The 25,020-nt window shown below is 42.5% G+C and overlaps 1 protein-coding gene across 2 annotated transcripts in view; it reads left to right on the top strand.

Moving 5' to 3' along the window:
* Positions 1 to 25,020, top strand: part of PIP5K1B (phosphatidylinositol-4-phosphate 5-kinase type 1 beta) — a 319,864-nt gene that overhangs the window by 181,950 nt on the left and 112,894 nt on the right. For both annotated transcript variants that reach the window (XM_037061705.1, XM_037061706.1), the window contains 2 exons: positions 9,835 to 9,987; positions 14,612 to 14,911. In XM_037061705.1, coding sequence (XP_036917600.1) covers positions 9,835 to 9,987; positions 14,612 to 14,911 — 453 coding nt within the window. The remainder of the gene's footprint in view (positions 1 to 9,834; positions 9,988 to 14,611; positions 14,912 to 25,020) is intronic.

The following is a 25,020-nucleotide window of genomic DNA, read 5'->3' as shown; positions in this document are numbered from 1 at the left end:
AGCGAGAATTTAAAATGCACCTTTTAATTTGAGTACTAGGTAAATGATTCAGTTCCGAGCTGATTCTCTTGTGCCAGCGGGAACCTGTGGATGACCCTCTTCTTTAGTTCAACCCTAAGAAAATCATATGACTTCTGCCAGATGAAATAATACTGGTTCCTCCAGACACATTAATAATAAGTCTTTGTAGAGCAGGGAGACCTGAATAGGAAGTCTCCGGGCATCCTGCTGTCCTGAAATGTGCGTCCACGTTGCTCTCCACCTCACCAGCGCCCTTTGATTGGGGGTCAGTGCCTCTACCTGGCATGACCAGCCGTACCGTCCCAAACCACTTGAGCGCATATGTGCACAGTTAGCATGTGCGTGCATACATGTGTGTATATTACATAAGATTCTGTTTTCTAGCCATTCTGTTATTACCCAGCATTAGTGTCATCCGAGGAATGTGTTTGGGGGACCCAGTGAGTTCTTATTATTGTATTATTGAAAACAAGATAAATCCCTCACTTTCTGCCACAGGTTAGAAACTCATGGATTCTCCTTCTGAGTTTCCTTGAGCTTCTGCCGGTGAAGGAGCCTGCATTGCATGTTACAGGTACAGACAGTACAATGAGAGGTGGCCTGTCTCCCCTTCAGCCAAAGAGGCCTCTGTTCAGCCCCCTTGGGGCCTTGACCTCCAGACTGCAAGGCCCATGCTGCCACCCCTTCTGTCTCACAAAGTTGCCTTCTTTTGGGAAGACCCATTTCCAAAGGAGTTCTCATATTACTTTCACTTAATGAGCCTTCACGCTGGAAAAGTGACTTTCAAAATGAGGTGAGAGTACTAACAAAGGAGCAGAGAAGACTAAGCTGAGGGCTTCTGGGAGCAAAAGTCTTCCTTCGTGTACCTGGCGAAAGGTAAAGTCATCATTGGGTATTTTGAACCCCTATTGTAACTAAAATACTTTGCTCATCATTATAGGAAGATTCAAAACACTATGATTCATGATACTCAGAGAACTTAGAATCTAATTGCAGTGATGTTTGGTTTACTTGGAAAACCCCTTATTCTACCAGGCAGTAAATAGAAAGTAGATAAGAAGACAGAAGCAGGGCATTAAAAGCTCAAGGATGTCAGGGGAGCGGGGGTCTCTCTTTGTTGGGGTGATGATTAGGAAGCTCCCTGTAGGCTCTGGACATGTGTGTTTAACTGGGATTTTAAAATTACAGCGGTTTGAGTAGGTGGAGAAGAAGGCAGAGCTTTTGGAAGGGGCCCGGTGACTGTGACGCCAGACATGCAAATGCCCTAAATATTTAGAAGGACTCTGAGTGGGTGGGGCCAGGGGGAGGAGGTTTCGATCGGGAATATTAGGCAGGGAGGGCCATATGATTCAAATAGTTATGTTTTCGGTTTTTGAGGCTTTGTTTTTTGTTTATTTGTTTGTTTTGATTCTAGGAAACTAGTGAAGTATAAAGACTGACTGGGTTTTTGACAATGTTGAGGAATTCGTTTCTCATGGAATGATGGTGTTGTGGTTCTGTTTTAAAGGAAGAGTCCTTGTCTTTTAGAGACCTATACTGAACTATCTAGGGATGAAGTGCTTTGGTGTCTGGGGTCTGCTTCAAAAGAACCTGAGGAGGCAGGCAGGGGAGAGTGGTTGGGGTGCGGAGAGGCAAGATTGGCCTTCCGTTGGTACTTGTTGAAGCGGAAAGACACGTGGATGTTGACTGTAGGGTTCTCTTTACTTATATATATGTTTGAAATTTTCAAAATGAGAAGTAGGATCAGGGAGGTAAGTTTCCTTTTGTTTCACTTCATTTTTCACCTCCCTTGTAACTGTACACAGTTCAGTAACGGGATCCACCTCTGGGACCTGCAGGAAACACAAGGGCAGTGGCTCTCTAGCGAAACATGGCCTGGTCCCCAGTGGCTACAGGCATCCCTTGCCCTGTACTGGGGACACCCACAGCCCAGGACTGAGGCAGCTCCCTCTATAGATCTTGGAGCTTCTAGACGCTCACCTCTAAACCACCCAGCCTGGCGTCACCCTGCCCAGTGATCTGGAATGTGGTAATTGAGGAGAAGGTGTTTTGCATAACATGCTTCAGAAAGTCGGGTATAACACTCAGATGTTTTAGCCCAACCCTTCATTTTAGATGAGGAATCTGAAGCTGGGGTCAGTGACAGGAGACCCCAAGGTTACCCACAGTGGTGGGGACAGTGTCCATACCAGAACAGTGGTCTCCTCATCTCCCACTCCTCCTGTGGTGTTCTTTGCTTCATCATCTGGCCCCGTGCTTCCCAACCCACTAAGTCACTGGCGTCTCATTAAGTGTGGTCTCAGGGTAGATAGTCCCTAGCCGATCAAACTGTGAACTGTGATTTACCCATGATGAAGAATACAGCTGTAGAGCTCAAATACCCCTAACAAGCACATTTCGGAAGAGGTAAGCCCAAATAAAGCACAGAGAAATGAAATGCATCCCTTTAAAAACTGTGTGATGCAAAGAAGGATATAGTGCAAATCACCAAGAACACCCTGCCATCTGTCAAACTGGGTCTATTCAAACCCAAATTTGTGAGGATGTACTGATCTAAACGAGGGAGAAGGAGGGGATAACATTATGTAGCGATTGGTAACTTTGTAGACAGGTTTGGTATTGGATCCCTGTGATATGTGTGTTTCTCCTCAGTTTCGAGCTGTTGCACCCAGGGTTTCGGCCTGAATTATTCTGTTTACGTCGTTAGCTCCATTAAAACTCACCACGTGCATGCTGATTGCAAGTGTCATGTTGAAACAGGCATAGTTTGGATTGTGAGACAGCACGGTAAAGGTGCTTCTGGGTGCCCCACAGAGCAGTGCACATGCATTCTCTTCCTCGTTTGTTCCTAAATAAACACCTCCCAAGGGAAGGCCAAGGCCCCCCNACCCACTAAGTCACTGGCGTCTCATTAAGTGTGGTCTCAGGGTAGATAGTCCCTAGCCGATCAAACTGTGAACTGTGATTTACCCATGATGAAGAATACAGCCGTAGAGCTCAAATACCCCTAACAAGCACATTTTGGAAGAGGTAAGCCCAAATAAAGAAAGCACAGAGAAATGAAATGCATCCCTTTAAAAACTGTGTGATGCAAAGAAGGATATAGTGCAAATCACCAAGAACACCCTGCCATCTGTCAAACTGGGTCTATTCAAACCCAAATTTGTGAGGATGTACTGATCTAAACGAGGGAGAAGGAGGGGATAACATGTAGTGATTGGTAACTTTGTAGACAGGTTGGGTATTGGATCCCTGTGATATGTGTGTTTCTCCTCAGTTTCGAGCTGTTGCACCCAGGGTTTCGGCCTGAATTATTCTGTTTATGTCCTTAGCTCCATTGAAACTCACCACGTGCATGCTGATTGCAAGTGTCGTGTTGAAACAGGCATAATTTGGATTGTGAGACAGCACGGTAAAGGTGCTTCTGGGTGCCCCACAGAGCAGTGCACATGCATTCTCTTCCTCGTTTGTTCCTAAATAAACACCTCCCATGGGAAGGCCAAGCCCTGCGCCCCCCCCCCCCCNCGCCCAGCCCTGCCCCCCCCCCCCCCCCCCGCCCCGAGCCTTTTTTCCCATATCTGCTTGAGCAACAGGCCTTCCGTTCATTTCCTTCTCCACCAAAATCCAGGGTGATTTATGTGATGTCTTTTCAGGTTCACTGACACCACTAGGAAAGAGAGCAGGGTGAATATTTAACACAGTCAAGGGGTAGAAATGGCAGGAATAATGATCTCCAGCACACTGCACAAGTTTACATCGTTAATTTGCCTTGGCAGGGGCCCGCTGGGTTGTACTCTGCATTCTTTCCAGTGGGTACAGGAGGGAGGCCCTGCAGGAGCTAGAAGCCAGAGAATGAACACATTGGAACAGCTGGCACAAGTGAAAGTGCCTGGAAGGCACATAAAACCCAGGAGTGCACACGGGGGTGGCTGGGTGGGGGCTTGTTCATCGTGGCTAATTAAAATGTTCCCATCTTTCCTCCTTATTTGCTCTTAAAAGGCAACATTTCAGTGAAGGCTGCTTAGAGGAGAACGTGGTAACCGAGTTGTAGGTTGAGGAAACATACCATTCCTGTTCAGTGTCAGGATGCTGGCTGTGATAACAGAGACCCCCCTCAAAAAGGTTATTAAAATGCATGAAAACAATTTATTTTTCCCTTCATATTAGTTTATAAATTATATAAAGGAGTATTTGACAATTTAGTAACCAGTGAAATGATCGCCATATTATATCACTGCTTATAGAAGAATTCGAGACTAATTGGGAGCAGATGTTTAGGTCTGACTCGTCTTCTGTAGACGCTCTTCCCGAACCACCCCCTAATTTCCCTATTTGCAACCTCTAATTTCCACATTGTTTTTGTTATGTTCACAACATTTACTCCTATCCATGAGAAAAGGTTTTGAGCCAAGGACTCAAACCCAATGGAACAATCAGAATTTCTAAAGAGAGCCTGGGCTCTGCCTTCACTCTTTGTGAGACCTCTATTTTCCAAGGTCTCAAATTTATAGTTAAACGAAAGACCCGCCTTTTTTCTTGTTTCTCTAAGAATGTCTCAGTGTATCTGTGGGTGGCCGTGTTGTCATAGGAGTCAGGCTGAAGGCCCTCAGTACATCCTAAGGCACCACCAGCTCTTCCTCACCTGCCTGTATCGCAGATGGTGTACCTCTCCCCCCGCGGACGGTCATGTCGTAAAAAACAGCACCAGCCACAGCTAAGTGGTCAGTCTTTGCCAGGGACTTCAAAAGCATCCACTCTAAAAACCCCCAGCTGCTTTCACATAGGCATTATTATTTGTATTTTACTTTTTAAATATTTATTGATTGATTTATTTTTTAGAGAGGAAGAGGGAGAAAAGAGAAACGCCAATTTGTTGTTTTGCTTATGCATTCATTGGTTATGTCTTTTTAAAAAATATTTTTATTGATTATGCTATTACAATTTTCCCAGCTTTTTCCCCTTTGCCCCCATCTACCCAGTACTCCCATTTTTTTTCAGCAATCCCCCCCTTAGTTCATGTCTATGGGTCATGCATATAAGTTTTTTGGCTTCTCCATTTCCTATACTCTTCTTAACCTCCCCCTGTCTATTTTGTACCTACCATTTATGCTTCTTATTCCCTGGCCCTTTTCCTCCTCCCCCCTCCCAGCTGATAATGCTTCAGATGATCTCCTTTTCTGTGATTCTATTCCTGTTACAGTTGTTTGCTTAGTTTGTTTTTTAGGTTAAGTTGTTGATTGTTGTGAATTTGTTGCCATTTTGTTGTTCATAGTTTTGATCTTTGTCTTTTTCTTAAATAACTCCCTTTAACATTTCATATAATAATGTTTTGGTGATGATTAGTCTTGTCTGGGAAGCTCTTTATCTGCCCTTCTATTCTAAATGATAGCTTTGCTGGGTAGAGCAGTCTAGGTTGTAGTTCCTTGCTTATCATCACTTTGAATACTTCTTGTCAGCCCCTTGTACCCTACAAAGTTTCTTTTAAGAAATCAGCTGACAGTCATGGGAACTCCTTTGTAGGTAAGTGTCTGCTTTTCTCTTGCTAATTTTAAGATTCTCTCTGTATCTTTAACCTTTGGCATTTTAGTTATGATATGCCTTGGTGTGGGTGTCTTTGGGTCCAACTTGTTTGGGACTCTCTCTGCTTCCTGGACGTGTGTGTCTATTTCCTTCATGAATTAGAGGAGTTTTCTTTTATTATTTTTTCAAATAAGTCTTCAATTTCTTGCTCTTCCTCTTCTCCTTCTGGCACCCCTATGATTCAGATGTTGGTACATTTGGAGATGTCCCAGAGGCTCCTTATACTATTTTCAGTTGTTGTTTTTGTTTTTCTTCTTGCTGTTCTGATTGAATGCTCTTTTCTTCCTTATGTTCCAAATCATTGATTTGAATCTTGGCATCATCCCCTCCATTGTTGGTTCCCTATAGATTTTTCTTTAGTTCACTTAATGTAACCTTCATTTGTTCCTGCATCGTTTTTATGCTGTTACTATACTTGGGGAGTTCTTTGAGCATCCTGATAACCAGTGTTTTGAACTCTGCATCTGTTAGGTTGGTTTTCTCTGTTTTGTCTAGTTCTTTTTCTGGGGGATTGTTCTGTTCTTTCATTTGGGCCATATCTCTTTGTCTCCTCAATTTGGCAGCCTCCCTATGTTTGTTTCTGTGTATTAGGTAGAGCTGCTTTGACTCCCTGTCTTAGTAGTGTGGTCTGTTGTAGAAAAGGCACCTATAAGTTGTGTGGGATGGAGCCTTAGGTAATAGTCAGGGCAAGGCAAACTGCTTCAGCACTGTGTGGCTCTGTTGGCGGGGGGAGGGCTTAGAGAGGGTACAGAGCTGCTGTCTGGCTTCTGGAACTTTGTCTGGCACTTGCCCTGTTTCCAGTCACTTCACTCACTTCCCATATGCAACTAGTGTCCTTCCTCATTGGCTGCTTCTTGTATGTGCCATGACTGGGGATTGAGCCTGCAACCTTGGAATATCCGGACAACACCATAACCAATTTTGTTACCTGGCCAGGGCCTATCTTTGTTTTAGAGATGAGATTCCTTAGACCCCAAGATGCTACAGTCCCTAATCAAAGTTATATAAGTAGCCACTAGCAGAGCCACGATTTTACAAACACCCGTTGATTCCAAGTCCTGTGTCCCTGCCACACAGACACTACGCACAGCAGGAAAGTACCCTCTGCTTCCTCTTGCCTTTTATGGCATCTTGTGTGCAATGTGGTGGCTCTTCTTGTTTTCCTTCCTTAGTTTTGATTTGTCCATAATAGCTGAGGCTCTAATGCTTCTCAGCAAGAGAGCATTGAGAAACACGGCTGGAGGAAAGCGGACAAGGTAAAAGATGGAAGCTTTCAGTGACATTTGGGAAGGCAGTCAACACTTACTTGTTTATTTTCTTGGAGACTTTTGCTTTCCTTCTTCCTGGTGACTGCCAGAAGGTGACTGCCAGAGCAAGATGATTTAAAAGGGGACATCTAGAAAACTGCCTTTTAATCATTTTTCTCCCAGTTTCTCCCCCACTGCCCTCTTCTGGCCCTCCTCTCAGATTTTTCTGTGATTAGGACTTTGATATTCTCGAACCCAGATACGAAGCTTTGAGGATGTTCAGCCCCATGTTTCCCAGGGCCTCCATCGGAAAGTATGATTCTCTAAATCCCAGCTTTTGCCACTCTCCGGGGCCAGTCTGACCACACAGATTCACCGCCTTATGTTTTGCTCTGCACCCAGTATTTCTCTAGTCAGTAATGTGGATTAGTAGTCAAACACTGAGCTCAATAACCAAAAAAACTGACTTCTCTGCTAGTTTTTGGCACTTTTGGTGAGATTTACAGCCCTTCAGTTGTTGGTACAGTCACTTATTTGACAAAAATTTATTGAAGGTCTACTGTGTGCAAGGTTCAGGCCCTGAACTATATGGTAGGATAAGATATTCTCTGCACTCATAGAGTTCTGTACCCTAATGGGAGTTGGATGTGAACAAATAGGCCATTAATGTATTTTGGGGGTAATTTCTGTGACGAGAACATCCACTGCCAGGAAGCAGTGGGTCTAGATTCATGGAACCAGAAGCAGTTTCTGGAACGAGTGATAGCAAATGCTGAACGTCAGAGTTACTGTAACAGCCTCTTCACGGCACTCCCTGCGTCTTCGTTTTCCCACAGGTCCTCAACACAGCGGACAGAGTGGTGCTCCGCTCCAGACCCTCCGTAGCTTCTAGCTCCCCTAGGGGAAAGGCCAGTGTCCTTAGAGTGGCCTATGGCGCCCTGTGTTCTCTGGCCAGCTCTACCCTTCTGGCGTCATCCCTTTCAGCTTTCTTTGCTTACCAGCTCCAGCCACTGGCCTCCTGGCTGTGCCTTGAACTCTCCAGTCCTTAACACTGTTGCGTTGTCCTTCCTTCTGCCTGATATGTCCTTGCCCCAAATATTCACAGGCCTCTGCTCAAATGCCACCTTCCCAGTGAGGCTCTCAGTGGCCACCCTACTTAAAATGTATTGCAACCCAGTCCTCACTCCCTGCTGGTACTTTCTGCCCCCTTTTCGTAGCACTTACCACACTCTGATATATATGTACTCATTAGTTCACTGTATGATTCCTCCCACTAGGACAGAGGTGGCAGACACAAGGCCCAGGGGCAAAATCCGGCCCCCCACCTTGTTGTATCTGGCCTGGTACCTTGTTTCTGCCCAGTGGCAGCACAGAGCTCTCGCTTAACTGTTGAGGAGTAGTTACACTTATACAGTCCTAAAATTACATTCGGCCTTTTGAAGGCAACCATGAGGCTGATGTGGCGCCTGGCAAAAATGAGTTCGACACCCCTGCACGGGGATATAAGTTCCATGAGTGCCTGGGACATTACAGATGCTCCATAGATATTTTAACTGTTGAATGAGTTCCTCAATGAGTGGTGGTCCACCAGGTGAAGGTAGAATGGGTGTTGTTTCTGGTAAAGGGAAATGCAAAAGCCCAGTGGTCCAGAGTGTGTGGCGTATTTAATCAAATGGGAAGTAGCTCTCTATGACTAGAGCTGGAATTTAAAGAGAGAAATGATGAGAGAAAAGAGTGGAGGGCTAGGCTGCCATTCATGGTCTTGAAATACCTGTTTAATCAGATACTATCTTCTATGTAGACAGTGGAAACCACCCAAAGCTATGACAGCAGGGAAGGACATGCCCAGATTTGTATTTTAGAACAAGCCTTGGTTTTTGGGACAGAATGCACTGCAGGGCTGGAGAGGGGACAGTTGAGATGAGGTGGAGCTTACCATAGGAATCAAGGCAGGAAGTCATGAAACCATTGAACTTAGGGTATTGGCAAAAGAGATGTCACGAAGGGGGTTTGGTATAATCAATAGTCTGTACATGAAAGGTGACAAAACCTGAGGCATTATGAATGATGCCCAAGTTTCTGGGGCTTGGGGGACAAAGTGAATAATGCTTCCATTCTCTATGATGCCAGTGGGGAGAAGAAGATAGAGGATGGGGCGAGGGGCAGATGGTGTCGCAGCACCAGGCACGATTGTGCAAGGTGTGCACTGCCCAAGAATACCTGGTGCAGGTGAAGGAGCGGAGCCTGGAATCCTGCCTTTCTAGCCGCCACCCTTGTATCTGGCCTGGCACTGCATCTCCTTCTAATTGCCACGAAGGCGCCATGTGGGCTAACCACCGCCCTGAGATGAATTTGATTTTGAACTTGTTGCATGTGAAGTGTTTGTGGTAACACCAAGTAAAAATAGCTACTAAAAAGTTAGGTATGCAGGTCTGGAGTCTGAGAGAGGGGGGGGCAGGGGGCGGGGGGGGAGGGAGGGAGAGGGAAAGAGGAAAGAAAGATCTATCTGGGCTGGAGATACAGATGTTGGAGCCATCTCCTATTGAAACCAAGAGTGGATAAATTTGTGGGGAGAATAAATCATGAGAAGAGAACAGGTGTTAGTGTACAAGTGACAAATACACAGTGTGGATCATACCTTTAGTTGTTAGTTATGGGCACCTGCTGGAAACAAAGCACCTCAGTCAACACTAGTGTTTGAGTTACCTCATTGAATGTATACAATGATTTACAATTCTATCATGTAACACTGGGGACGGGAAGGGCGTGTCTGTGTCCCATCAAAGTATTATTAAGATAAATGGATCAATTGAAGTTTTTGAAGTCTTCTGAAGAACCTTCTTAGTATAACTGGAGCCTCTTTTTAAAGCTCATGGACAGTGCTTTCTCTTTCAAGGTGGCCAAGGTACGTAATGCTGTGATTTTCTTCTTGGAAGTACCATGCACATTAAATACCTTTTAAATGTGCATTTATTTACTCTCGTAGTACTCCCTCTGCAATGAGCCTCTGATAGAGCTGTGCAACCCCGGAGCCAGTGGATCCTTGTTTTTTGTGACCAGTGATGATGAATTTATTATCAAAACAGTTCAGCATAAAGAGGCAGAGTTCCTTCAGAAGCTGCTGCCAGGCTATTACATGGTAAGTAACTGCACATAATTAAAGCTTCTACTTGAGGTTGAATTATTTTCTTCCAAAGTTTCTGTGTTTTGATTTTCAATGGCTTTTTGGCACATTTCTTTCCTTATGGTGGACTTTCTTTGGCATTTAAAGTACACTATGACATTTGGTAACTAGATTTTTAAAAGCAAAATAGAACTGAGTAGTAGAGCACAGCCATTGACTCACTTAGTCCTGGTTCAAATCTCAGCTCAGCCATCAGCTAACTGACAATGAGTATGCAAGGTAACATGTGAGTCTTCATCCCCTCAGTGTTTAAAAGCTAAACAAAAAAATAGCTATTTTTATGTGGTGGTTGTGATACAGGAAAGATACAGGATGTAAGATAAAGGAAGCAATGCGTAAGCTCTTTGCAGTATTACCAGTATATGCTAATAATATGAGTGGTGAATATTCACTGAGCACTAAACTCCGTTAAATACAGCTGTGAGGGCTTTGCAGGCACTAAGCCATTTAATCCTCCCAGCAAAGATGAATGGAGAAACTTGCCAGGGGTTGCTCCGATAGTGAGCTGCAGAGCTGGGGCCTGAAGACGCGAGGTAGGGACCCAAAAGACCCTTTCTCTCACCCCTGCACCACATACCGGCATCTACTCAGAAACAACCACTAGACTTGAGAATTTAGGGTTTCCTAGGTTAAATATGATGACATGAAAATCACCTTTCAGGTAATGTTTCAGAGACAAAGAAACAATAACCTAGTCTAGGTGTATTGATTAGACACTTACGCCAGATTTCTCAAAAATAAGCACTTTTCTCAAGCAATCTTGTCATTTTCATACCTCTCACTCCTTTGCACCTTCATAACAGTTGTTAATTACCTGTGATCAGAATGGCCGCAGGAAGTTTAAATCTTGAATGCCCTCCTCCTGCTATTCACTGGCAGTGAGAGGTGATAACTAGCGTCTTTGTTTCAAAACAGAATTGATGAGATGCCAACAGCTCATTTACGTGTAAAAGATCATTTAATTTCTAAATCAGCTAGAGACAGCATTAAATGCTATAAATTGGTCCCACATTTAAACATAGGAATCAAACATCTGAATAAAAATCTTAAATGACATAGTACACAGATTTTACAAGGTTTCAATCCTGATTAAAAATAAAGTAGTTTTTATTTTAGAGCAAATTGTCTACCTTCTGTTATAGAAAATAGAAAATACAGAAAGGAAAATGAGTATGACTATCTGTAATTCCTTTCCCAGACATACATATTGTTAATATTTGGTCTAGTTTGGTATATATCCTTTCAGATTAATTCTATTTATACACACATTTTAAAATAATCTAAAATTGGAATCAAACAAGCATCACACTCTTTGCTAACCTCTGAGTAAATCTTAAGCTTCTAGAGTTCTAGATAACCAGTTTCTTATAAGACTATTAAATTGAAATTAATTAAAATTCAATAAAATTTTAAAATTTAGAGAGCATAACAAACAATACAATTCATCCAATTAACAAGAAAAAGATGGAAACATCACATAGTTATCCAAATTGACATTGAAGAGAAAAATAAGACATGCAAAATTCAACATCTTCTCTTAATTAAAATTCTAAAAATTGGCAAGGAAGTCTTTTAATGTAAGAAGTAAATAAATGAATACTCATATATCATACCTTTATCCATCTCCAAAAGTTCATATATCTCTTTGAGAAGAACAAGAGCTCTTTCACTGGAAATAACAGGAAAAGACAAGGGTGTCCTTTGCCAGGGGTCCTTTCTGATATATTTGCTAGAATTCCTAGCAATAAATTTCTGGTACAGGAATAGAAGAAGAGGGTCAACACTGGTCTCCACAAATGATAGAGTTGAGAATGAGCAAAACATCAGGATGATAAACCAGTAGTTTCTAGGTGATGAGAACCCGGCAGAGAGAAGACAAATCTGCACAATGCATTGTATTCTGTTATTTAGACCATACAGAGTTGGAGCATGTAAGGGAGGAAAACAGATTCCATCCATGATGACAATAATTTATAAGGAACATTAGTAGAAAAATAAAGATAAGTAAATCAAGTCATGTTATGATTCTCATTGGGAAAGCAAATTATATATAGTAAGTATAACACATGAACAATAATCTCCCCAAAATGTTTGTAATGGGAACTCTAAATTACTTGAGTTTATAAAAACAAATATATAAGACTAACATAAAAAGTAAAAAAAAAAAATCTTATTGCAGAACATAAAAAAGATCTGAAATAATAAAGAGATATGCATCATCCCTGAACTCAGTGTTGTAAAGATTTCAGTTACCCCCAAATAAAAGTATAAATCCAGTCTAATCCCAATATAATTTTCCCAGAGCTTGAAAAATCTGATGTATTTGAAAGTGAAAACAAGTATTATTTTACGAACATTTCAAAAATTAAACAGTTGAAGGGAAAAGTTTTAAGAATGGACAAAACATTTTGAAGAAAAACGGTGGGCCTAGTCTAACATACACCAGAGTCTGTGAGGCTGTAAGAATATTAAAGATGTAGATAGGTAGCTGAGGGGATCCAAATAAAGGTCCAGAAATAGACCCCTGTGCTTTGACGACTTACTGTGTGATATAGGAGGGACTTAAGTTCAATCGTGAAAGGAGAGATTGTTCAAGAAATGCCATTCATTAAAGAAAAAAAAAATTCCCTATTTCAGATCTTTCACACACACAAAATTAATTCCACGTGGCAGTGCAGCCCTTTTCACCTCATGGCACATGCAAACTAATTATTAAAATTCTGCAACACACCAAAAAATGTAATTTTTACCCATCGGACAAAAAATAAGTATCATTTGATGCCTTCACGCCAAATGACTGCTCTTGCTTTGGCTGTTAAATTTTTTTATTTGACAGTCTAAGGGAAAAGAGGTCAGTGGCCCCTGACTAAACAGGTACTGCATGTTTTCAAAATTCTTGCGGTGCACCTGTGTGCCCTGGCACACTTGTTGAAAATCACTGCCATATGGGGTGAAAACGAAGTGTAATTACCAAAGCTATTAGAGATCTGGGAGAGAACAGAACATTTATAACCTTGGGATATAAAAAGCTTTGTTAAACCAGAATCCAAAATCGCCCAAGAAGCAAGTTCATAAGTGTACTACATTAAAAGACAAAACATCTGTATAATAAAAAAAATATTGGCACAAAATTAAGATAAGCACGTAGGACATATCTGGAATGATCCACCGAAAGTGGAAATGCTAGTTTCCCCCACATGTTGGGAATGAGGGGAGGGGTTGAGCCTAGTAGAGTGACTTTTCATTGTCTATTTGCCCTTTTCATTTCTCACCTACTTTTAAAATAGAACAAAAATAGGCATGCATTCTTTGTTTTTATAATAATAAAGACTGAGACAAAATATTTACCTCACATAGAAAGGAAGCTGATAAATATCCGGACCATACCCAGAATTCCAACAGGGACAAAATCCTATAGAAAAAAAATGAGCAATATAATTTTAAAACAAAGTTATTTTGACTTAGCTAAAAACACATCAAAAATATTAAATTTCCCCCATGACCAGTGGTGTTCAGATGATTAAAAACAAGTTTCCATTTTCACCAGTCATGCTTACAAAGATCTTAAAGTTTGATACACAGCACTTGGTAAGAGTGATGAAAAATATGTAATCTTACAAAGTGTGCTTGNATTGGCACAAAATTAAGATAAGCACGTAGGACATATCTGGAATGATCCACCGAAAGTGGAAATGCTAGTTTCCCCCACATGTTGGGAATGAGGGGAGGGGTTGAGCCTAGTAGAGTGACTTTTCATTGTCTATTTGCCCTTTTCATTTCTCACCTACTTTTAAAATAGAACAAAAATAGGCATGCATTCTTTGTTTTTATAATAATAAAGACTGAGACAAAATATTTACCTCACATAGAAAGGAAGCTGATAAATATCCGGACTATACCCAGAATTCCAACAGGGACAAAACCCTATAGAAAAAAAAACGAGCAATATAATTTTAAAACAAAGTTATTTTGACTTAGCTAAAAACATCAAAAATATTAAATTTCCCCCATGACCAGTGGTGTTCAGGTGATTAAAAACAAGTTTCCATTTTCACCAGTCATGCTTACAAAGATCTTAAAGTTTGATACACAGCACTTGGTAAGAGCGATGAAAAATATGTAATCTTACAAAGTGTGCTTGTAAATCAGTCCGGCCATTTTGAAAGGCAGTTTTTCAGGAGCTATTAAAATTTAAAATGTTCATCTCATATACCCCAGCAATTAATTTTCTCTTCAGCTGCCTTAGAGAACAGTCACACATGGCACTAATCAATTCTTTGCCCATTTTACTTGGAGCTAATTTGGGACTTTCTCTTCATTTTTAATTCATCCACTGTTAACATGCCCTAAATTTAGAATGATAAAGTTGCTATTGCAATAAGCCAATCTAAGAACTAGATTAAGAACAGCAAACTTTTAGCAATGGCCCTTAATAAAGGTAATTACATACCATTTTTTAAAAATGATCGTATTAAATGAAAACATGTTTTTAGTGGAGCTTACTTTGTAAAAATAGGAGATTTTCATCTCTTCCCCCTTTTCTTTTTCTTTTTCTTTTTCTTTTTCTTTTTTTTTTTAGAATTTAAACCAGAATCCAAGGACTCTTTTGCCAAAATTTTATGGACTTTATTGCATGCAGTCAGGAGGCATCAACATCCGAATCGTGGTGATGAACAACGTCTTACCCCGCTCCATGAGAATGCATTTTACATATGACTTGAAAGGGTCAACCTATAAGCGAAGAGCATCCCGAAAAGAGAGAGAAAAATCCAACCCCACATTTAAGGACTTAGATTTCCTGCAAGATATGCATGAAGGCTTGTATTTTGATACAGAGACATACAACGCGCTCATGAAAACGCTTCAGAGAGACTGCCGGGTAAGGAAATGTTGTTGCTCTGATTTTCTTTGAAAAGTCACCTGCAGTAATGCGCCTTTGTAAGAAATGTCCAGCGTGGACACATGGGATCCCATGGGTCCCAATCCTTGGGCTGACCCATGCTTCTCTGATGTCAAAGGAACTGGTGGATGATAAGGGAATTTTCTAGAATATCTGTTGATTTCACTAATAAGCTAAGTCAACCTTCTTTGATGAAATGAAAAAAGACTTGTTTTTCTTTCTGTCTTCTGTGGAGATGGTAGTTAAACTAGAGGAAAAAGAAACTTAGGTTTAAAGCAGTGGCTAGGTCGTATAGAAATCTTGGAAGATAGGAGGTTCCACGGGGAAGGGAGAATGTCCTTGCTGGGACTGATAAGGGGGTGGCTGGAAATCCACAGTGGATGCAGACCATGTGGGGAACCCATTTGCTGAAAGCGTTTTATGCAGTCTGAGTGAGAGACAATCAGGAATGAGGCTTAGCGGCGCAAACAACATTTTATACCAACTGAGCCAGAGTGATTGTCAAAATTAAGGAGGAATTATAGTCCAAAGTCCCCAGAGTTCAATACTTTAAAAAAAAAAAAAAGTAAGGCCAAAACTCAGAAGATTTTGCTGACATGGTGAATTCACAGAAAGTAAGTAACAGTACTTTTGAAGAAAAAGATGAAAATGCAATTCTGATGGGTTCTGGGGGATGAGGGTCATCTCATTAACAAGTTCTCAGGAATAACATTTTCTGGCCTGGATGAATTTAAGCAAACCATCTAGGTTCTTAATGTAGTTGAGCCTAGTAGANAAAAAAAGTAAGGCCAAAACTCAGAAGATTTTGCTGACATGGTGAATTCACAGAAAGTAAGTAACAGTACTTTTGAAGAAAAAGATGAAAATGCAATTCTGATGGGTTCTGGGGGATGAGGGTCATCTCATTAACAAGTTCTCAGGAATAACATTTTCTGGCCTGGATGAATTTAAGCGAACCAGCTAGGTTCTTAAGGTAGTTGAGCCTAGTAGATATGGGCAGAAGGCATGTTGGGGCAGGGTTGAGTCTGACCAGGGCTTTCTGGGAAAACAGATAGGACTTGCAGGGCCTGCTCACTGGGGCGGGGGGGGGGGGGGAGAAGGGGGGAAGGGTGCTTTCCATGGACCTGGACCCACATTGCTGCAAGGGAGGGAGGACCCTTCTCTGCCAGACTCGAGCTCACTGGAAGGTGAAGAATGCAGTGTCACCACTCCATGAAACGTGTAAGGTGAGGAATGCTCAGTGAGGAACACAGCCCTGCTATTTCTGGCTTTTTTTCTTTCTACATGTTTTAAGATGTATGATAATGCACGAAAGTGTGTCCTTAGAATTCTTTGTTTCATTGATGGGGATGTTGCTCCTCAGCTCCTACTCTTTAGCTACCATTTAGTGACTGCTTAGAATGTGCCGGGCTAGTCTACAGTTTTTTAATGCATCATTTCACTTCATTCTCTCAGCAGCCATTTGAAGTCAGTACTGTGCGTACTCCCATTTTAATTGACGAACAATCAGGTTCTCAAAGAGGTTAAGAAACTGTCCAGCATTACTGAGCAAGTCAGTGACAGAGCCCACGCCTGTCTGGGTACAAAGCATGTGTTCTTAACTGAAATGTTAAAATTCACTGTAAGGATTTTTTTAATCATCTTTTCAGAAGTAAGGGAAAAACAGTGGGAACCAAGCAAAAAAAAAATCCAGCTGAGCTATTCAGATATGTGGGTAAATGTGAATGATTTATGTTTTATAAAAAAGAAAAAAATACATACATTTTAATAGAAACCTTTTCCTGTGCTTTTTCTACCCCTACAGGATGTGGGTGAAAAGTGACTCTCAATTCCCCAGAGTTTAGTACAAGGCTCTGCAGTTTTAGATTTGCTTTCTATTTGTGTGTGTGTGTGCGCGCGTGCTTCTTGCCTCTTTAATATGGAAACCTTTTTCTGCTGTCTTTTAAAACCACAGGTTTCTATGCGAGAAAAAGGAAAGGTCAAATGTAAAAGAGCCCCGGCACAGGATTTGTCTGTGTATTTATTGTTTCCTGAGCCCAAGACTGATAGGACAAAGTCAAACATGACTTTTCATTAGGAGTGAGACCCTGGAGATTTGCCCTCCTCCGCCCTGCCTTTTTTTTTTTTTTTTTTAAATATTTGCTGTTCTAAGGAACATAAAGGCCATTGTAGAGGTCTCCCAAGGCTAACTCTTCTCGCTCATTACACTTGATCTGGTAGAAGACATAGACCATGGAGCTTCTTTAAATTGCACACAGTGTTTATCTTCAGAACAGCTTTTCAGGGGTGGTGTGGGAGCATGTAAGTGCCGGACTGTGGGGGAACCTGAGTCCCTTCTATAATCTGCCTTGACTAGTACCAAGATCCCTATGATCTCAAGTCAGCAGCTGGTTCTCTGAGCAGAGCTGCCTCAAGAAAGACATGTTCGTGGGATGGTAGGTCTTAGTATTTAATAATTATGACCTCTTTGCCAAACTGGTGGAAGCTGTGAGCTGCCGCCCCAGAAAAATGCCCATCCAGGCAACAACTCAAACCCCTTGGATCTCAGAACACACACACACACACACACACACACACACACACACACACACACACACACTCTCTCTCTCTCTCTCTCTCTCTCTCTCTCTCTCTCTCTCTCTCCCCCTCCCCCTCTCCACCCCCTCCATCCTAGAACCATGTAGCAGTCTTCTCTCTTTTTCTTCAGCTCATCCTCCGAAGGGTGCATTTCCACTGTAGGATCTGTGGTTGGCAATGCCAAGAGCATCTATTGCCCTCACATCTCTTGCATTCTGCAGAACTGCACTGCAGTGCTGGCTGAGGTGCTCTGGAGGTCTGGGAGGCTGTGAGGTCACCCCAGGGCTGAGGCCAGCACCAAAGGATCAGGAATCTATGCTGTTAACATTCCTCTGTCTAAGTGAGGCGGTCCTGTTGAGACTCCAGAAACAAGTCAGTCTTAGGACTCGACTGTGGTGTCGGCAGCCCAGTCAGAGAAAGGTGAACTAGACCCATATTAGGACGCATCCTTTCACTCACCAGATGTGTACTGCCGGCCTACTGTGTGCCACTATGAGGTGAACGACCTCCATTTTTAATAAGTTGGTGTACAATGAAAATATTCCACGGGATCGTGGGGATCAGAGTAGGTAAGATCATAGCTCGGTTTTGAAGGACAAGAAGAGTGCTCCAGGCAGGCAAACCAGCAGAAGTCTATTTCTAGGAAGATAGAACATGTAAGTGAGGCATAAAATAGCACGACACATTCCAAGAACTGGAGCTGTTTGGAGTTGCAACAGTTAACAGTGAGGGAGAACATGTGAGATAGGAGAAAAATGCAGTCGGGAGCCAAGTAATGTCAAAAGACCCTTTCTTTCTGGTGGTGCCAGGGTCCTCTAAGAGATTAGAAGGGGCATATCCAAATCCCGGGCTTTTGGACCCCAGTTTTTATGTTGTTCCCAGGTAGATAGGATCAGCCTCCTAACCTCTGGCTGACCTCCTCTTACTTCCTGCCCCTCATCTCTTTCTTTGTATTTTGCTTTGACATCTCACTCCCCAGGATTCTACTTCTCTTGTATGACTCACTGACCCAGCTAGAGCTACTTGCATTGCTCGCCACTCCCCACAGACTAGGCCCCTGATTCCCAATCAGAGCAGCTGCTTCTGGACTCTGCATTCTAAGTGGCTTGAACCACCTTTTGACAAATGCCATCTTTCCCCACCTGCCCCTGGTCCCTTTCCCTGGCTTCCTCAGACCAGCCTCCCGCCCTTGTCTATAAGCCTGACCCCTGCAATGGCCCATCTCTGACCAGCTCCTTCACGTAGTACAGTGGCCACTCAGAATTCTTCTAGAAAACCAAACTCACTTTATGCTTCAACCCTGCTGAGCCCACAGGATTCAAACAAAGGGTTCTTTCCAGTAGCAGGGTCCAGCTCTTAGAGTTCTCCCAAACCCCAGGTTGCCGTTTCCTTCTGACTGTGCCTGGGGAAATGGACAGGTAAATAACTGGGTTCCCTTTCTTGGAGCATTTCCTCTGCTTTGGCCTTACCCCCTGCCTGCTGTGACAGTCATCTGTACCCGGAAGTGAACTTGGTCAGGGTAAAAGTTGTGACAGCAGAGTGCTGCCAGGACATCGCAGGTCACTTGCTATCAAAAACAAGAAGCAGGATTTATTCAAGCCATTCTCAACAGTCTCCATGTAACAACCAGGCAGAGAGGCACATCTTATTTATAAGAACATTGCTCTTCCTATGTACCCTGTGATCCTCCTCCAAGCCTGCTCCTCCTCCTAGCTTTCCTGGCCCAGGGAACATGATCATCACACGGCCAGTTGCCCAGATCAGTCCCTTGAAGGTACCCTTTCCTTCCTTTTCTTCTTCTCTTTCTTCCTCCTAAATAACCTTTGGATCTTCCTCTCCTCTCCATATGTGCAGCCTTTACTGAGACTCTGACAATTCATCTCCTGCAGTGTTGCCCTAGCTCCTTCACTAGTTTTGAGTAGCATTGCCTTCCAACACATTCCCAGTGCTGCTGCCAAAGGGAACCTCTGATCCCCAGGTCCTAGAGATGCTCTAGTTCAGACTCCCCATGGCCCATCCCCAGGTCCTAAAGATGCTCTAGTTGAGACTCCCCATGGCGGATCCCCAGGTCCTAAAGATGCTCTAGTTCAGACTCCCCATGGCTTTGGGTCAAACGCCATACTTCTGAACTCAGAATGTTAAGATTCTTCCTGATCTGGTCCCTGCCACCTTCTCCAGGTGCTCCCTCTTCAGCCTTCTCTCCCCACTCTCGGGAGCACCCCCATTCTCCAGCCATTCTGATCTATTAGACACTTCCTGTAGAAGTTTTGGTCCTTCCATGCATGCCTCGTCTGCTGGACCATTGCCCAGAACTCATTCCTTTACTTCTCTGCACTGTAGTACCTGGTTGTTACAGACACTCAATACATATTACAAGATGTGGATTTAAAGAACTCTTTTATTTGGAAATTTATGTATTAATTTTGGAAAAACAATTAGAAGCTATTTTTGTACTTAATTTACTGTTATTTCTTCTCTGACTCATACATCTATAAAAACCTAAAAAGTCTCGTATTATTTAATTGATTTAATAAATTGTTACATCCTGCAATATGTATTGATAACTCTGGGGAAATAACATTGACAAAGGATATTAGTGAGGACTTGCATTTGTAATCCAAGTATTTCTTATTTCTTCAAGTGGAAATTTCTTAGACACAGTCTTGATAATTAATGACCTAAATGACTTATTTTACATTTATTATCACTTTCTTTGTTGAACAGCAAAGTTGTTAATTTTTAAATAGTGTGGAACCACTTTTCCTTTTTTCACACAAATGTCTGTCACCATAAATATTAATAGGCTCCCAGAATTTAATGAAACCCATCTTAAAAATACTGAGACTCTTTGATGCGAAAACTGGGATCTTTCTAACTCCAGATTTGTAGTTCAGAGTCTTCTCAGCTATGGGCATGTTTGTATGCATTGCAATATGGTGTATTTTCTAAAAAACTCAATTTAGCCTTATGCCTAGGACTTATTCCCTCAGCTATACTTTCATTTAGCATTAGTTTTTTGACATTTAGTTTAGACCAGGGGAATCCAACCTTTTGACGTCTCTGGGTCACACTGGAAGAAGAAGAGTTGTCTCGGGCCACACATTCAATACATTGTGACACGTCATCACAAAAAAAAATCTCATAATATTTTAAGTAAATTTACAATTTTGTGTTGGGCCGCATTCATACACATCCTGGGCTCCGTGTGGGATACCCCTGGTTTGGACAATCTCTTCTCTCATTTTTTTAATATTGGTTGTCTGGACAGTGATCATTAAAGAGGAAAACAGTGCTGCATACCTTATAGAAAGCAGGCGTACATCTCCCTGACTAATGAGAGTGCTCACGGTTCAGCTATTCCCTTTTTCAGTAAGGAGTGGGATGTTGTTCTTAGACTTCAGATAAAACATGAGAAAGTGGACAGGCGTATCATTGACTTTACACCTCTGTACCATACCATCAAAGATTGCTTTAAAAAAATGGTATAGATAGCCCTGGTTGATGTAGCTTGGGTGGACTAAACCTGTGAACAAACTGAAAGGTCAGCTGTTCAGTTCCCAGTCAGGGCACATGCCTGAGTTGCAGGCCAGGTCTTCAGTTGGGGGCGTGTGAGAGGCAACCGATGAATGTTTCTCTCCCCCTCTTTCTCTCTCCCTTTGCCTCTCTCTGAAAGTAAATAAATCAAATCTTTAAAACTATAAGTAAAAACAAAAAAGCTACAGATAAATTCACTCTTTGAAATTATGTTCTACAAACACTATAATCCCATGATCTGTTTTATTTGCTCCGTTGTTTTAAATTATGAATTTCACTACAATATTTGTTATTTTGATACCATTGCAATAGAAACATAGGCCAATTTAGAGCTGGCGAACAAGTAAGTAAAATGAACTCATAGAATCAAAGACTGGGCAGGAGAGAATCTCCTTGTTCTGGGAGGCAGCAAAACACCACCTCCCGCGCTCTCGTCTGGGAGAAAATGATTTTGCACGTTGATGCCCGTGCCGGGCCAAGCCAGATTTCCATGTGAGAATAGAAATAAAGACATTGTCCTGAATGTGAGGACTTTAAAGCTTTCTAGCTGCACATCCTTTTTTGTTTAAAAAAATTATCTTGAAACAATTGTAGATTCCCTTGCAGTTGGAGGGAGAACACAGAGAGCTCCCACACGCCCTTACCTAGTTTCCGCAGAGGTCACATCTTGTGTGACATTAGCACAACATTGCAACTGAGAAGTTGACTTTGGCGCAATCACTGAACTTTTTCAGATTTCACCAGCTTTACGTGCACTGATTGTGTGTGCGCGCATGGGTGTGTATGTATATAGTTTCATCTCACCGTATGCATATGTAGATTTATGTAACCACCAGTCAGCTAAGAACAGTTCCTTTACCCAGACCCCTCCCGCTACCCCTTTATGTATAGCCACAGCCACCTCCCTCCCTCACAGTCTTTCCCCAGTTCTTTTTATAGCCACCAGTCTGTTTTCCATCTCCATCGTTTTGTCATTTAAAGAACACCATATAAATGGAACAGTATGGTATGTAACACTGAGACTGGCTTTTTTCACTCGGCATTCTACCCTTGCAGTCCACCCAGTTACTGTGTGAATCAATAGATTGCCCTTTTCGGTTGCTGAGTGATATTTCACGGTATGGATATACCACAGTTTAACCATTAACCCCTGAAGAACACATGGGAGTTCTCTAGTTTTTGACTATTATAGATAAAGTTGCTGTGAACATTTGCGTCCAGGTTTTTTCATGAGCGTATGTTTTCATTTCTCTGGTATAAACGCTGAATTCAGTCGCTGTGTCATATGGTAAGCACATGTTTGGTTCCGTGACAAACTGTCACACTCTTTTCCAGAGTGGCTGCACCATCTTGCGTCCCCACCAGCCACGTGCGAGTGATCCGGGTGCTTTTCATCCTCACCACCATTTGCTTGGTGACTGCAGTTTTTAGGGTAGCCTTTCTGATAGGGCTGTATGTAAGTCTCTGGCTTAAAAATTACTTGATCTATTCTCTAGCAAAGCCAAAGATAAATCCAATTTTTTGAAGAAGCAGTTGGGGGATGCAGGAAGAGTGATAAAAAGGAAACAGAACAACTTACAGTTCCGTCTAATGGCTGATCACGTGTCTATGGGGTTTCATGCGATAGCTAGGGGCTGTGGGACTTAATTTTCCAACCTTTCAAATCATTTAACAGGATATCAGTTGTCTCGATGTCAGTCCTTTGATGAAGCCTAAGAGATAACAATAGCTAACATTTTTTTAAGTATGAATCTTACCTAATCAATGTTAAATGCCTACCTAATAAGAGCAGGCTTTGGTAATTGCCTACCCACGGTTTGGAAGGAAATAGAACCAGAGCAAGTCATCCTGTCCATGCTGTGAATGTACGGATAACATTTGAAGTAAATCATATTGCTCCTTTGGCTGGTGTCTGTTAATGACCAGTAAATTAGTCGTTTGCCACTGTGTTGACATCTTAATCTACGCAGTTACTTATTTAGGTGGTAACTGGTGTCCCCGCTTAACACTGTCTGTACCACACAGGTGTTTCTCTGGCCTGGGAGGGCTGATGCGCTCCAGGCGTTTGCCAGGTGCTGCAGTTCAGCTCTAAGGCAGGTGGGTGACGGAAAGGGGCTTCTGGCATCAACAGAAGGGAAGATGGTCAGTACAAGCAAGTTTCTGAGTAGCTACAGAAACCGAAATACTCTTCTGTGCTGTTGTTCATGTCTGACTTTCTACACAGTAACAGACACCTCGATTTGAGCCCAAGTAATTCTCAGTACCAGCTGTCCTCACTTTTGATGGAGGGGGGCTGCCTTCTTAGAATAACCTTATAGATACCAGAGTAGCTTACCGTCGATAACACATGGTAATAAAATAAAAATATAAAATACGCATACAAAATACAGAACTTAATACTGGTGCATGATTTCATGTAAGAACACATTTCCAGGACTCAGTTCATCGTAGGTTGGTTCAGTGAACCTTTATTGTGGACTTGCTTTGGGCCAGGCAGTGCTTGACATTACAGACAGATTTTCTCATTAGTCCTCACGGCAGTCCTGCGGGGCGGTCCGAGTCCCTTTGGACAGATGAAGTGGAGACTCGAGAAGGGTTAAGTTTCCCTTGGTCCACAGAGCTTGCAGTGCTGGATCCAGGGCTTACACCCAGGTGCCTGACTCCAACACCCAGGTGTTTCTTCAGTATCCTTTCCTCAAGGAGCTTTTTGATATCAGGTGGGGAGAGTTGGTGGAAATTTAAAAAGTGATGACGTAAACAGACGGATGCCGACACAAAAGGCTGTAAGTGCCTGGTGACCAGTTTTTTAGCTCGGACCAGAGGCTCTTGGAGAAGGTGCTGTAGGAGTGAGGAAAGGACCCTGTCAAAGCAGAGAACTTGGTTTGGCCAGGGCAATAGAGGTACTGAAATCTTGCAGCCTACTCCAGGGAAGGTGGGGAAGAGGAAAACAGGGCCAAGTGGCTGAGGAACACAAAGTAATGTTAGTGATTCAAGCATTCAATTTTGAAAGTTTAATGAAAAGCATAATCAAGCACATTGACACTTGCCAACTGTTACCAACGTCTGTGCATATGAAATCCTATTAACTTGAAAGCAAAACTTCTTTCTGAGAAATGTGACAATTACTGTGGAGTTGATTGTTGTTCTTACCTTGTGGCGCGGAGGGGGGATCAGGGACCAGATGTGTGCCCTTGAACACTGAGTGAGCAGCTTTTGGGAGTTCTCATTCACTACAGAAAATGGACAGTTATGGCGCCACTAATTGTTTTCTTAACCCTCACTTCAAACCAAGTAGAATATTTCTCTTTTTTTTTTACCAAGTGGAATATTTCAATGATTTCTACAGAAAGAATGGAAATGGGAGACTGAAATATCTCCCTCGACCCCGAGAAGCAAACCTTTTTTCTTTTATGCCGAAAAGAAATAGCACCTAAAGATGAGAGAATTCAACATATTTCCTGAAGTGGTGGTGGTGTGTCTAGTTAGTGTTCATTTTATTTAACGTATCATTTGGAAACATAAATATATAATGATTCGACTTAATGTTAGCTAAAGCCTTTGGGCTGATGGAGTAGAAATTATGCCGTATCTAGTTTAGTAGGGTTGCCTGCCTTAGTGTGAAAAGAACCTATCTGTTTTGATTTTGGAGATGACCCCAAGTCTAGAGGTGAGATCCATGTAGGTCAAGTGGGAGGCCTCACAAAGCATCTAAGGGGAGGGGACGAAGGGTAGGAAATGTCTCCATGGGTCGCATCCTCCTCCCTGCCGGGAATCCTGGGAACACAGAGAGGAGAGCCATCCCAGGAAGAGGAGGTGGCCGCAGCGGGGCGTGATGGCAGCAAGCTGGCTTTGGAGAAGTGTCTGCAAAGCTTTTGAGTTTGGCCAGCGTGGATGCGGTTGCCCGTGTAAGTCATTCACACAGATGACCCTGTGAAACAGAGCAGGGTTGTACATGCCCCAGCGCCAGGAGACAGAGG

This window comes from Sturnira hondurensis, unplaced genomic scaffold (assembly GCF_014824575.4).
Source record: "Sturnira hondurensis isolate 20B ecotype Veracruz unplaced genomic scaffold, ASM1482457v3 Scaffold0013515, whole genome shotgun sequence".
Taxonomy (NCBI): domain Eukaryota; kingdom Metazoa; phylum Chordata; class Mammalia; order Chiroptera; family Phyllostomidae; genus Sturnira; species Sturnira hondurensis.
Note: the sequence above shows the minus strand (reverse complement) of the source record. Positions and strands in the feature narration are given on the sequence as shown.